Genomic DNA, 14,289 nt, shown 5'->3' on the forward strand with positions numbered 1-14,289 from the left:
GCTGAGCATCTGTGATAATCCTGGTTCAAAACCATATCATAACTTGAAACATAAGATTTATTTTGAAATATTTAAAATTTAAAAAATTTTATTTTTCCCTTTAATGCAGTAATCTGTCTTCTTCCAACTTGTTTTGTTCTTAGGCTTTGGTTGTTGTTGTTTTCCTTTTTTTGTTCTCTTTTACAGTTGTGTCCTTGAACATGTGTTACCTTCTTTTCTTTTAGCTCATTTCTCTTCAAGTTATCTGCTACTAGTCTCTCTCTCTCTCTCTTTTTTTTTTTTTTTTTTTTTTTTGCATTTTAGGGCTGCACTCACGGCATATAGACGCTCCCAGGCTAGGGGTTGAACTGGAGCCACAGGAAACGCAGCCATAGCAAACGCAGGATCTGAGCTGCATCTGTGACCTACACCACAGCTCATGGCAACACCAGATCCTTAATCCACTGAGTGAGGCCAGAGATTGAACCCACATTCTCATGAATCCTGGTTGTGTTTGTTAACCACTGAGCCACGAAGGGAATTCCTGCTACTAGCCTCTTAATGGATCATATCTCTATGCTTTCCCCCAAACCTCAGAACATTATGAATACTGTAATTCCAAATCTTAAATTATTTCAGATGTTCTAATATTTCTATTCTTTAAAAAAAGCCAAGTGTATTCCTCATCCCTGCTTCTTTCTTCTATCCTGATAATTTTAGTTCCCACTTTATGAAATAATCTGCTGGTTTCCTTCCTGATGCTTTTCCTTCAAACATGAGGAAGCATCACATTTGCTTTTTCTTTATATGTGAATACCCATTTCATGAGGGCATCATGAAGCTATTACCAATATTAACGTCAACTTCTCCAAACCTGTTACTAAACCCTAGGCTCAGTGTGCTTTTTCTGTACTTCTTGCAAGAGGCACCAGACGTTCCCCTGCCTATTCTCTTCCTCCTCCCTCCCTCCCTCAACAGGATTCTCTAGCCTAGAATAGTCCCCAACTGTTTTTGCTTAGCTTTCCTATTTGTTTTCCATACAGTTACCCCAGTTTTCATCACTTACCTCTTGTTTTTTTGAAACTATCTGTAAAGTGAAGCTCTATAAGAGTAAAACCAGCATCTTTTTTCAGCACATATTTAAGTGTCAGACGTTTTATGACACAAAGCAGACCCTTAATACATTTCTGTTGAATGAATAAATGATCTTTTTTAATCTTTATCCTGCAGAAAAGAGGTAGGTATTGTTATTATCTTTGTTTTACTGATGACAACTTGCCCAAGTGATACACTATTGTCAGCAGTTTGGAGACTCAGATGCACCCACTTTTGTGTCTTTAAAACTTACTTTTGATCCAGGTCCATAGTTGTAATCACTTTTAATCAAAGCCCAGGCTTTTAACCCCTCTACCCTTCTTCAGTTCTTTAGCAGGAACTCAGATTTAGCCTTCCATATTCTGATACTGTGGCTGCAATTACTTCTGTGGGATTCCTTTTAGATCACAGGTTCTCATTTCAGTTAATTTAACATCCAGTCGAATGCCAGGGCTCGGGTTATATTTCCCTCACACCTTTCTTGTCATGTCAGCCCTTTTGCAGCGCTACTCATTAGCTTGATCTCCTTCCTGAGAGTTCAAAACCCTTGTCTTCATCACTCCAGCAAAGCATCTCCTCCTCCTCTCACAGTCTATGTCTAAATGCTCTATGGCCTCTTCTGCTTTTCCTCTGGCTTCTAACATTCTAATTATATGTTCTTTATCATCTCTCTTGCTTCAGCTTTAAAGCTTTTATGTAGTTTCATTCATCAACTTTTTATATCATTATCTGATTAACATCTCTAGCATTTTTTTTTTCTTTTCACATTTGTGGAATCACATCCTTCTACAGAGATGTTCTCCAAAATGCCTTAGAAACCTGGCTCACTATATTACTAATTATTATTGTGAATAATATTGTAAATAGATCGTACTTTATATCATAAGTAGTATATAAATTACTGTTGTATTTCTTCATGTTGCAGAACATTAATTTTTCTTTTAATAATTCTATCAATAAAGCTATTTAAGCTTTGGAAATCTATCCCTCTATATAATTAAAAACCAACTGTAAAAATAAGTTTGGCTTTTAATTATTATTATAGTAACAAATCAATTTAACATATATAAATAGTCAGATTTTACATATAATAAAAAATAAATCTAATTTGGCAATCAGTGCCAAGAGGTTCTTTCTTGAAAGAATTTATGTGCACACACATGCACTATGAATTCAAATTCTAACTCCTATCAGTAGCTTTCTTAGAGAAAGCTACGTGCATTTTTTTTTCTTTTTTTTTTCCTTTAGGTCCATACCTGCAGCATACGGAGGTTCCCAGGCTAGGGGTCAAATCAGAGCTACAGCTACCAGCCTATGTCACAGCCACGGCAACACCAGATCCTAGCTGCACCACAGCTCATGGCAACGATGGATCCTTAACCCACTGAGCAAGGCCAGGGATCAAACCTGTGTCCTCATGGATACTAGTCAGATTCATTTCCACTGAACTACGATAGGAACTCCTGTGCATTTCTATGTTTGGTCATCCTGAAGTGAACATGCATGTATATTTCACATTTTTCTATTTGGATAATCAGTAGTAAAATGAGAACATGGGTTTTATCTTAGAGAGCTACAGTTGGCAGAGGTGTACAGAGAAGCTTTATAATCTAAGTGAAGTTCTGGAAGTTTAAAATATTAAAGACTTCTAAATTAACATTAATCATTTTGAAATAAATGATGACTAAAAGAGAAGAGAAATAATTATTTGTTTTCCTAAATCATCTTCACTTTCTCTTATGCAAAAAGGTCATAATATTGACAAAGTAACCATGAGTGTTGCATATACTAAAACAGTTTATAAAAGAGAGATAAAATGAACCTGTAGGGAGAGTTATAGGGAAGAGAATAACCTAAAGGGAAAATTCAGATTGATGACTTCTAATCCAACAACCAGTGTCCATTCTCAGAAGGTGCTTATTCATGGTTTGCCCACTTCACTAAAAACAAAGCTTTAAGAAATTGGCCTGAGTGCTGGGACAATGGAGAATTCACTAGATATTTGAAATGAGAAGAGGCACCTGATGGAGTATGTTGAATTTGCATTGCTGAAGACTTTTATGCATAGAATATAAACTATATGTTTTTGATGCTACACATCCAAAAACAGCTAGGCTACTGGCTCTAAATGTATTGTCGGATGCTAAGCAATGATAATGGATAACTTTACCTTGTTTCAATGGTATGTAACCAAGCAAAAGGAAAAATAAGAAAACAAGAAAAGGAGATATAGTGAAGTGATGAAGAGGTGATAAAGTATTAGGATTTCATAGTGCCTCAAATGCCGATAGTTCAGATGAACAGCTGCCCTAGGACAGAACCATTAGGAAGCAGTTGATGGATCTTGAATTATAAAGACCCTATGAATATATCAAGTTATCCTCAAACAGGGAAAGTACCTCAAAAAAAATTAAGGATGATCTAACAGGTTTTTATCAGTAAAACATGTTAACATAAGGTCCTTGAAATGAAATAATGATTACAGAAAAATGCCTTTTAAAAAATTCTTGATTTTGCTATTTAGAATTAACTGCAATTAACCTACACTATTCATTATTAAGTTATATAGTTGTAGTAAAATGATTAAGTTATATTTAGTTGACAATTACTTGAAGTTGGGGATACTGACTTAATACTTCTATTATAGTTAAATGAAGCATTAATATCTTAATGTCATCATTCATTATAGGAAGCATGTCAAACACTTGAAAATTCCTCATTAATGATAACACACATATTGACAGATTAGATATAGGTAAAGGTAGACAGGTTTAGGTTGAAGAATTATTAGGTGAAGTATAAAATGAGGCAATGCTTTACTGCTAGCACTATGAATCTATCAAATGGTAATTGGATGCACGTGTTAGCAGCAGTAAAAAGTCACTGTCCAGTTGTCCACCTTACATGGGAATCTACTTTGAGTGTCGTCTTTGATTTATTGTTCCAATTAGAACATAGTGTTCAAAGAAAGAACACAACTGACCTGATTTAAAAGCAAGGGAGTCTTAAGGCCATTATTTCCTGGGTCACCTGGCTCCCTTTTAGATGTCTTGAAACTTTCTATTTGTGCAAAGTATGTACTAATTAAATACTTGGTCTTAAACTGATTCTGTAAAGCATTAACTTTTTTTATTCATAAATACAGTATCAGAGTATTGCTGCTGGCTTCCCAAGATACAGATCTATTTTCTTACACTAATTTTAAAGGCATATTTCTAGATTATCACTTGTTATTATACTAACTGACTGGCACAAGTAAAGGTAATAGGCAATGAAAAAAAAAAAGAGCGCCAATTATGAAAAGTAAATATTTTAAATCTGCAAAACCAAATAACAAACACCATTTGTCAAATGTAAATGATCTTAAAACATTGCAATATACATGAAGATACTCCTGCATAAAGAACTTGAGACAAAATGAGGCTCATTACTTTTCTATATTGTAATAAAACTGTATTAAAATTACATTAACATAAATATTATGCCCCGTTTTACTAGAAAATTAAAGGAGAACATTAACTTCTGGGAGAGAAATGCTAATATTTTACTTATATTAACCAAAAATCAACTATTAATGCTGACAAATGTTGGAACAGTAATACTAAAAATGTCATCTGAATTACTCTTCATTGCAAAGGTCACAGAATTAATGTTAAGAGAGATAAAAATCACTTTGAACTAATACACATGTATTACTCTTCCTTCTAAAGTATAATAAAGAAATATCATTTGTACTGCAATTTTGGATAAGCATACAGACATTTCAGGCTCAAGAAAGATGGAGATATTCATAGGCAGCTCATAAATGTGAGGAACATTAGCTCCGTTTCAAATGAGCCATCAACTTTTTTCCAGCATTTTGGCCTATGCAAAGTCAGATGTTTGGATAACAAATGGGGTTTGCCTCTGAACATTAAGGTAATTGTGTAGGAATTTAAAATGTTCATTCATGTTCTACCATAAGTTCATTAAAAACTAAAGAAATGAACTAGAGTAAAGCTTTTCACTCTAAACTAGATAGTAAAAATACATGCAATAGAGTTTCCTTCTTTGTGTGACACAATTCCTCTTCCTTTTAAGTTCTGTGCTTAAACATCATTTTGAAAACAGCTGTTTATAAAGAAAGGTACATACCTTTGGGTAATAGATTACTAAAATATCCAAGACCTAGAGATTGGTGTCTCTGAATTCTCATACTCCAATATTGGCATGTGATTTCCGCCTGCTGTTTTCTTGAGTTTCATCTAGTAGATGGTTATAAATCAGGTTTATGAAGAGGAAACTCTCTGTAATAGTGAATTTTTAATGGATTTATGATAAATCCATCAAAGTGGTGGGTCCATATGGTAGGAATGCAGTAAAGGTAATAGGACAGTGTTATGTAAACATTAACTACAGTTGCCTTCCACCTTCATATATCCTCAATCCTCGTGATTGAATGGAAGCAATTGTAAATTATTCAACCAAACTCTAGAAACAACCACAACTTAAATAAGATACCAGTGGAAGCCATAAGTTGTATATAGGTTCTCTTCCCAGAAAACTGTTTTATATCTATTTGGAGATAATTTTCAAGTAAATATTTAATCTATTATTCAAGTCCTTATTTTCCTCAAAAAAATTCTTACCTTATTTAATTTCCCACAATAAGCTCTAGTCCTGATTAAAAAGTAATGATGCAAACCTTTAATACAAGAAGATAATCTGTCATTTTTATGAGTGAAGTACATTTTTGGTTTACAGAGTCATTTTAAAGTTTTTGTTACACACACACATAGAGCTTTAGGTCTCTAAGATTTTGCTCCTTTGAGAGTCCTACATCAGAAGTTTCTTCAACAGCCCTATTTCACACTTGTATTTACAATCAAATTATTTTATTACATGTGGGAACAATTAAACATTTTGTACTCAGCTATAAACAATCAGTATATACAATGGCATGGATTTTTCTTAGTCACGTATTTCAGATGCCCTCTGTGAGATTGATCTATGCATATATTTTGTGTCCATGAACAATTATATTCTCAAACATAAAATCGAAAGGGCTCTTTCACCTAGAGAATGCACTAACATTGTCTGACACCAGGTAGCCAGCTGCAATACCTTTAACATATTTCATTCTGTTCCACTGTCATTCTGCTGTTCTTCCAACTTCCTTCTGAAGAACAGTTTGCGTACACAGCAAGAGGCAATTAAGGATTTGGATAATTTGGTCTTTAGAGTTTTGTGGTATCTACCTCTAATATATTGAGATCAGTGTTGCCAGTAGCAGAGAGGTGAAGGAGAAAAGTAGTGATAAAAATCAAATCAATTTAGGTTTGAATCCTGGCTTTGTCAATTGCCAATTGAAGGATCTTGAGTGATTCACTTTTTTTCAGGGTTGGTTTTCATATTTGAAAAGTGTGGCTAGCTCTATCTAAATCATAGTACTATTAGTGAGTCTTCAATGAGGTATATAAGAGGGCATAGGAAGCATACTGAGAACATACTCATTTCTCAATGTCTCCCATACTCCTTTCCTGGAAAGACTATTATAAGCACCATTTTGAGAATATCTATCCTTGGCTTTCTCAAGTTTAGGGATACATTTTCTTTTCACTTGACTTGCCTTTTCTCTAAGTGGCAATCATGAGAGTATCCCACAGCTGTTTTACCCACATCCAGAAATAAGCCCACCAGTCCCAGTTGTAAGGGTACCTAACAGCTGTATCCAGCTTTTCTAGGAGGCCAGAACTGGAGCTGAGTGGTAATGTTTCAAGGGCAAAGCTCTAGATGTAAATAATGATAAAACAAACCTAAATGAGTCTGAGCATATCTAGTGACAGATACATGACAGCTATTCTAAATTATTCAAGCTTTCTCAGACCTCTAGCAGGAGAAACATAATTCATCACTGCTCCTTTGATTCTTTCTACTGTCATATAATGGCTAAGAAACAAACAAAAAAATACCCTACCTCTAAAAGTTATAATAATCAGTCAAAATGAAGAAGAGTTTCTCTGGCACATGTAATATTTTTAGAACCATCCAATTTCTGGGAACTAACTTTGGAGGTGGACATTAAAAATGATTTTGCAATGCTTATGGGCGATTTCCTTACTTCTCTTTTCTTAGCATTTTGTTGGCAAAAAGCCAGTAAAACAGTTGTTTAATTACCCAGGACATCACAAACATGTAACCTCTTAGATAAGCTGTTACTGTATTTTAGCAGCAATAATACTAGGGTTAAAAATAACAAAGAAAATTAACGTTCAAATAGACAAATCTCAAAAGAACAGCTTTGTGTATTGAGAATAATTAATAACTTGTTTAGGAAAATGTTACTGAAATGTGGTTTTTGGACAAGGAACTGACACTCTTCAGAGGTTAGATACCCTAATATTTAACAGGTTACCATTTGGTGGGCTGGCTGGCTGGTTACCCTGCAGGCATGGCAAAAGTTTGTTCTCATGTAATTAAGCAACATTTAGACAATATCTTAATGATACCATGTAGTTCAGCTGAATCAGTCCAGCTGGATATTGTAGCAGCATTCTGATTACCCAGCCACATGTGAAATTAAGGCTTTTTCAGCCTCTACTATTCACTTGCTATGTCTTGATACAGATGTTCTAGGAAAGCCTAAATTATTTATGGTTTGACATTATTTAGCAGAGCAAGCCTCATCCCCTTTCATTTCCAACCACTGATTAGGCTTGCATTACTATATATTATAATTTTAATATGGACTATTAAAGTTATAATTTATCATGTGGAAGACATATTGGGATACTTTAGGATGAAAATTTTCCACACTTGTTTTTATGTGATAAAAATTGTGTACTCTTCTCTTTGCAGATAATTCTTACTGTAAAAATATATTTTACTGTGCATCCTAGAAATCATTTTACTAAATAGTTAATCATATGGTGATCATTATTTTTAAAAAAATAGTAATTTAAGTTGAATAAATAAACTACTGTAGATTAGTCCTTACATCCCATCATAAAAACACTTAAAATATAGCAATACCAAAATCAAGTTAGTGTAAAAAAAATTTGCTCAAGGTTAATACTCTGAAATTTTATTATATTTCTTTGAGTTATCACCATGAACTAAAAATAAAAAGAATTTCAGTCCCTGTGAATTTTTTTTTTTTTTAAACTCCCAGATCACTCTTCACTAAGGTGTTTGGATCACTTCTTACCCATTGTCCTACCTGGATGATAACACAATTATTTTGTTTTAGAAGTGAACAAGAATATTAAAATTTTAAATCAACAACCATAACATCTATACATTGTATCTAATAAATTTAGGTAACAAATTACTTTTGAGCTAAAAAAAATCATAAATGACATTATTTCACACACTTCTTATAAATGAGAATGGAAAACAATATAGATAATGGACTATTCAACATCTCTGGTAATAAACATAAAGTGGAATACTTTAAAATACTTATACAGATCTTTTTTATTACTTGTAAACATATTGCTAATTTTAGTAAATCTAAGCAGCAGCTGAGGAGGAACAGAAGCTAAAGTTGAATGTTTGGGTGTCCCCAAATAAGAAAACTAAGCCTATTTCTTGTAAATCTTTTATTTTAAAAATATGATGTTAAGTTCTGGTTAATTGTCTTTCCCATTAGTACCAGTTACTTGCTGGGCTAAGGAATCTTAAAATATATGACTCAAGTATTTAAGTTAGCTGGCAAATATGTGCTTGGAATTCCCAAACAATTGACACAAAAAAGTCCCTTGAAAAGGTAACTTGGAAGTACCATCAAGATAATGCTAAATGGTCATTAAAGATGTTTAAATGTCATTGTCTACTATCTTCAGTGTGCCATTACATAGCCTCAGGATCCTTTCAAATGGCAATCAATAGAGGATGAATAAGTCCCACCACTTGAAAGTAACTAGGAAAGGAAGCCAACAGAGTAATCTGGCCTTGCTGGTCTGATTCAAGAAGCGACACAATGTCCACTCCTCTCCTTCTAGCTCTCCCCCATCCCCACCCTACCCACATTCCTGCAAGAAAGAAGAGTAAGAACTAAAGAAGGAAAGAAAGAGGGAGAGAGAAAGGAAAAAGGTAAGTAGTCCCAAGAATCAGAGAATAATTTGTATTGAGGAGAAAACCTCATCCTATGGGATAAACTATAACCATGGAAACAAACTTACGACTTTTACTTTGAAAATAAAAGAATGACAATGAAATTTGTGTGAGGTCTGTGTGACTCCAGTCCCAGATGTTTACAATGCTGTAGTACTATGGCTCTGCAATATGAGAGGTTTCAGAAGAAAGGAGTACAACAGGACACCACAAAAGCAGCGCATATGCTATTGACAATGCAGACATGAGCATCATGTTACCAAGAGAGAAGGCAGGCAGAAGACAAATAGCAGCGGTGGTGCCTGAAAAGCTAACTTCATGAACTGCAATCACTCAAGCCAACATGAGGGACCAAAAAAAAAAAAAAAAAAAAAAAAAAAATCAAAACCAGAAAAATGCTTTTGCTCCTATCTAGAGGGATGTTGGAGTAAAGGGATGGGGGTGGGGAGAGGATGAAATTGACTTTTCTTAAAGTTCCCATAAAGTCTTTATAATTGACAGCGGATAATTATTTTCAGCTTGAGGAAACTGTCCTGAAACTCTTAATAAGATTGCCAGCGAAAAGAAACAAAATGTGTTTACTTGAGTGATTTCCAAAAAGGAGGGAAAGGAGACCTTGGGATGAGGTGGGGAAGGGTAATAGAGACAGAGAGGGGCACCTATGCACTGCAGCAACCCTTGGGCGCCCTGAGTGGTCCCACGAGTGCAAGCCAGAGAGACAGGGCAGATAGGGTGGCAAGGCAGGGAGTGGGGTGTGCGGAGGGAGCACGCTGAGAGGAGGAGGTGCGTCAGGGCAATGTATACAAGGGAGGGGGGGTGATTTAGTGTGAAAGTATTCCACTTAATCATTTTACAGGGGTTTGGGACGTAAATATTTAGCTGGCCACATCTGGAACAGATTTTCCCCCCCGTGTGGGGTGGGGATGGATAATTGGGAGGAGGGGAGCGCGCATTTGTTACTTACTGTACGGGCAGTTCTCCTTCTTGGTACCGCTGACCTTCCCATTCTCAATCTTGAGAAAGTACTTGGTGAAAGAAAATAGCTTTCTCCAGCGGACATCTCCTTGGAGGTGGTTGTAGCTCCGCACATGCCTCCCCGCACTGGAAGGAGAGGAGAAGGACGAGGAGGAGGAGGAGGAAGAGGAGTTGGTGGCCTCTGGTGACACCATGTCCTGACCAAGGGCTTGGCAGGTGACAGGGACGGAAGACACCAAGAACAGCAACAAGAAGCAACAGCAGCAGCAGCCGGGCAGGTGGGGAAAGGCTGAGGCACAATGTGTCAGTATCCATTTCCACATTGTACTGAAACTCTCGGCACTGGAAATTGTCTCATCAGAAGGAACATACTGGAAGGGTAAGACCTGGTGCGAGGCAAGGAGACAGCTGGAGGTGGCGGCCGCTGGTTAGCTCCCTCTGGGCTCGGATTTGACCAGAAGTGAAAGCACCAACATCCATAACTCCTCGAAAGGGCCGGCTGCCTCTCCTTGCTCCTTTCTCGGATCTGCTGCCTCGCGCCCCTCGCTCTCCGGGTGAATGTGGACGTGGGTGGCCGCAGTAGCAGAAACTGGTGGCGGCGGTGGTGGTGTGGGTCACCCTCGATCTTCACTACCCCAGGAGTTACTTTGTTCTCTTCTTCACTCCTTTCTTCACTCCTTTCTTCACCATGTTAGATGCAAAAAAAGGTCTGAAAAACAGATGACAGCACGGTGAACAAAACCCAAAGGGCCTGGGGTGGGAGGCTGGGGGAGATATCTGCGCCCCTCTGCGGTTGGCACCTTCTGGTCCCTCTCCGAAGAGCCCCAGCTGGCTAGCCAGTTCTAAAAGTGCGTCCCTTTGGAGTTGTCAGAACTGGATGCAGCTGCCCGGTCGCCGTTGTTTTCTTCCCCCTCTCGCTTTCTCTTTTTGATGGTGCCTGTTGGTTTGAAGCCTCCAGAAAGTCACTTCTTATTTGGGGGTGGGGGGGGATGGAGGTTGGTGTTTTGTTTGGCCCAATTTCTCTCCTCCTCCCACCCCCTTCCTTTGGAAAGCCCGCTTGTAAACAGGTTGAAGCCTGGAGTCTAAATGTCAGTGATTCTAAGCCAGAGGTGGGCTCTGCCTCTGCTGGTCAAACCTCATTTGCAAGGGTGGAGAAGCGGGGGGAGGGGGTCAAACGGCGGTGGGACATCTGAAACCCTCGGCTGCTGGGAACGCCAAGGAGAGGGAGGGGGGAAGGAGGCCAGGAGGGGGGGAGAGCAGGGGATCGAGTAGAAGGGAGCGCAATGCCTCTGCCCGGAGCTCGGGGGCTGCGGGTCCCTTCCTCGCCACCCCGCCGCGGCAGCCTGCAGTCCCCGCCTGTGCTTCCAGCTCCGGCTAATTGCCGCGAAAGCGTCCTTGTGCTCTGAGCGCTGGTCACCGGCGCAAGCTGTATCCTCACACTTTCCGAATTTTGCTTTCTTCCACCCTGAACCAATCCCCTCTGGAGAGCCCCTTTCTCACTTGTTTTTCAGCATAGGATTTTTTTTCTTTTCTTTTCTTTTCCTTTGACAGTGAAGTACTTGAGAGCCACCTGGAGCCCGGTGCTTGGCTGACTTTTTTTCCCCCTCTTGCTCCCAGAAAGGGGGGCGGGGGGCGTTGAGGAAGAAAGATGCTAAGGATAAACCCCCTAAAGCAGCAGATTATAAACTGGTGTGAGCAAGCAAAGAAAAGGAAGACATAATTAGCTTCCTTTCCTCCTCTTCTGCCAGCTTCCAAGGAGGTCTGTGCTTTAATGAATCACTGATTTCTCGCTTCCGTTGCTGAAGTAAAAAGTTCACACTTTGGCCCTCTCTGCCTTTTAAGCTCAGGGAGATTTATCACCACCCTTAAAAGTCGCCTCTCTCGGCACAAATGAAATCAGGGACCGAAATGACCGATTTCTAATTGCTAACAAGGGTCGTTTACAGAATAACGCGTGCACTTCAAAGCGAACTCACTTTATTGAGATTGCAAAGATTTAGTCATACGATTTGGCCCAATATTCTGCTGTCTATATTTTAGGCAATTTCCTTTGCACTTTGCCGTCAAGGGGTGTTTTCTTTTTTCTGTCTTCAAATTTAATGTTTAAAGGGCTGTATTTTACAATATAACTGCTCCACCAGTCTCCCTCTCTTTCTCACACTCTCCATCCCTCAAGCCTTGATTACTAACAAACTTACATCTCAGGTATAGACAGCACCAATTCCTTGGTTAGGAAGCCTTTGCCAAGGATTAAGAGGTACAAAGAAGGAGATACTGTGATAATCCACTCCAATCTGAGTAAGAATTCCTAGAGAATCTCTTAAGGATTACTCTAAACTGGGGAAAGTTTGACTGGAAGAAGTGCCTAAAGATGAACTGGTATAAAATATTTATGTTCTTTAAGGCAGATGGACATTTGTGTATGTGGAAGCATATGAAATTGCCAATATTTTATGTCTTTCAACTTTCAAAAGTGGCAATTTCATATGGATCAACCTAATTTTTTGGAAGCTATTCTAAGAGGGATAACCACTTCAAGGTAAACTTGTGAATTTGACCTCTATGATTGTAATTTGGAGGGAACTAGTCAGGAGAGCTTGATGCATTACAACAAGCCAGAGTCCCTACAATGTGCGTTTGGTCTCAATTTTCATTGTGAACAGGAGAAAATACGAAGAAATTTTGTAAAAAATCTAATTTTAGAGATGGGCATTAGGAATGATTGCCCAATTATGTTGTTTAGTGACCTGAAAAATGACTTTACACACATCCTCTTATATTTTCCTGTCCATTCAGAGCTTTTGAAACAGAACCTTTTAATACTAGAATTGGTATTTTAATTGCATTATTTATAAACCATTGCAATGCTTATCCAGAAGACTTTGACAATGTGGTCAACACCACAGTACATTTGTATATTTAATAAAATTAGCTCTAATTTCTGTAGCTATTAATTGGAGAGTTAAGCAAATAAAGGGTGTATGTCAAACAAGTCTTTTCTTTCATTAAAGCATGGATATTTAAAAAGAAACTCCCAGTGCTAATTTCAATTTTCTACTTCAGTTTTATATGTGAGCTGACAAATGCCTGAAAAAGAGTATAGTATTTCTAAGGGACTAGAGTTTCAGCCCAATTGTTCAGTAGAATCCAAATGTATGAATTGACAAATAATTAAAACTACATTTAAAAAAATGTTTGATGAAACCATACAATTAAGATTCTGCCATGAAAAGTTAAAGAACACAGGAAGTTATTATGTTGAGGTTTCTCTACACTGGGCATGTACCCTATAAATGCCAGCTTGAGATCCTTTACATTTTTTTTAACTCATATAATAGGCATCACCCCTCTCTCCAAACCTTGAAGGTAGCTGCTCTCTCATTCTCTCTCTTTTCCTCTCACATGTATGTCTACCAACTTTCTTCTCCAGTAGAGGAAGCTGTTCAGACGTTTAAGTTAGAAGATTTGTGTTTTTAGTCTGTCCTAAATGGGAAAAACACATCTTCAAAACTTCCATATTAAAAACCAGCTGCAGCAGGTGCAGTGTTCCAAGGTTCTAGGGCCCTTTCGCCACTCTTCTGTGCAGCGTGATGACAGAAAAGGCATTTACAAAACAGCCCAAAGGAAAAGCTGACATAGCTTTTTAGATTATATCTCATTCGTCTTTCTCTCTTCTGTGAGGCCTTTCTTTTATAGCACAGTTGAATCCCTAAATACTCCACTGCTTTGCATTGTTAGGTCAACTCTTAGGTTAGCCCGAGAAAGCCTGAGAAAAGTTCCACAGGAAAGATGCACTATTTAACGGAATTCAATCTCTCCCAATAGATTTGAATCACTAACATAAATGTATGAATGTAGATTATATCTCTGTAATGAGGCCTGAATCATTCTCAGTTACTTCAAAGGCCTGAAATTCTACCTTCCTTTTTTAGTAGCAATAATCAGGTCTTAATGGATTCCTTTATTAATTGTTTCTCTGCAGCGATTGAAAAGGACAGTACAAGCTTCAGATTAGAGTGGTACCTACTAATTCTAAAAGGCTGTTTTTCTCTTTTTCCAAACTCTGGAAGTCATGCTTTATTTCTATGGCTAAACATAATCCATTTAAACAAACGTTTAGTAATGTTAGACTGAAACTTTATTGGG

At 37.6% G+C, this 14,289-nt stretch overlaps 1 protein-coding gene and 1 long non-coding RNA gene across 2 annotated transcripts in view; one reads left to right on the plus strand and one right to left on the minus strand.

Moving 5' to 3' along the window:
* FGF10 (fibroblast growth factor 10) overlaps positions 1-13,522 on the minus strand; it is an 84,489-nt gene extending 70,967 nt beyond the window's left edge. The window contains exon 1 of the mRNA XM_021077140.1: positions 10,133-13,522. Within this exon, the coding sequence (XP_020932799.1) occupies positions 10,133-10,466 (334 nt within the window). The 5' untranslated portion in view covers positions 10,467-13,522. The remainder of the gene's footprint in view (positions 1-10,132) is intronic.
* Positions 1-14,289, plus strand: part of LOC102161640 — a 491,906-nt gene that overhangs the window by 295,954 nt on the left and 181,663 nt on the right. The window lies entirely within an intron of this gene.

This window comes from Sus scrofa, chromosome 16, assembly GCF_000003025.6.
Source record: "Sus scrofa isolate TJ Tabasco breed Duroc chromosome 16, Sscrofa11.1, whole genome shotgun sequence".
In the NCBI taxonomy this organism is placed as follows: domain Eukaryota; kingdom Metazoa; phylum Chordata; class Mammalia; order Artiodactyla; family Suidae; genus Sus; species Sus scrofa.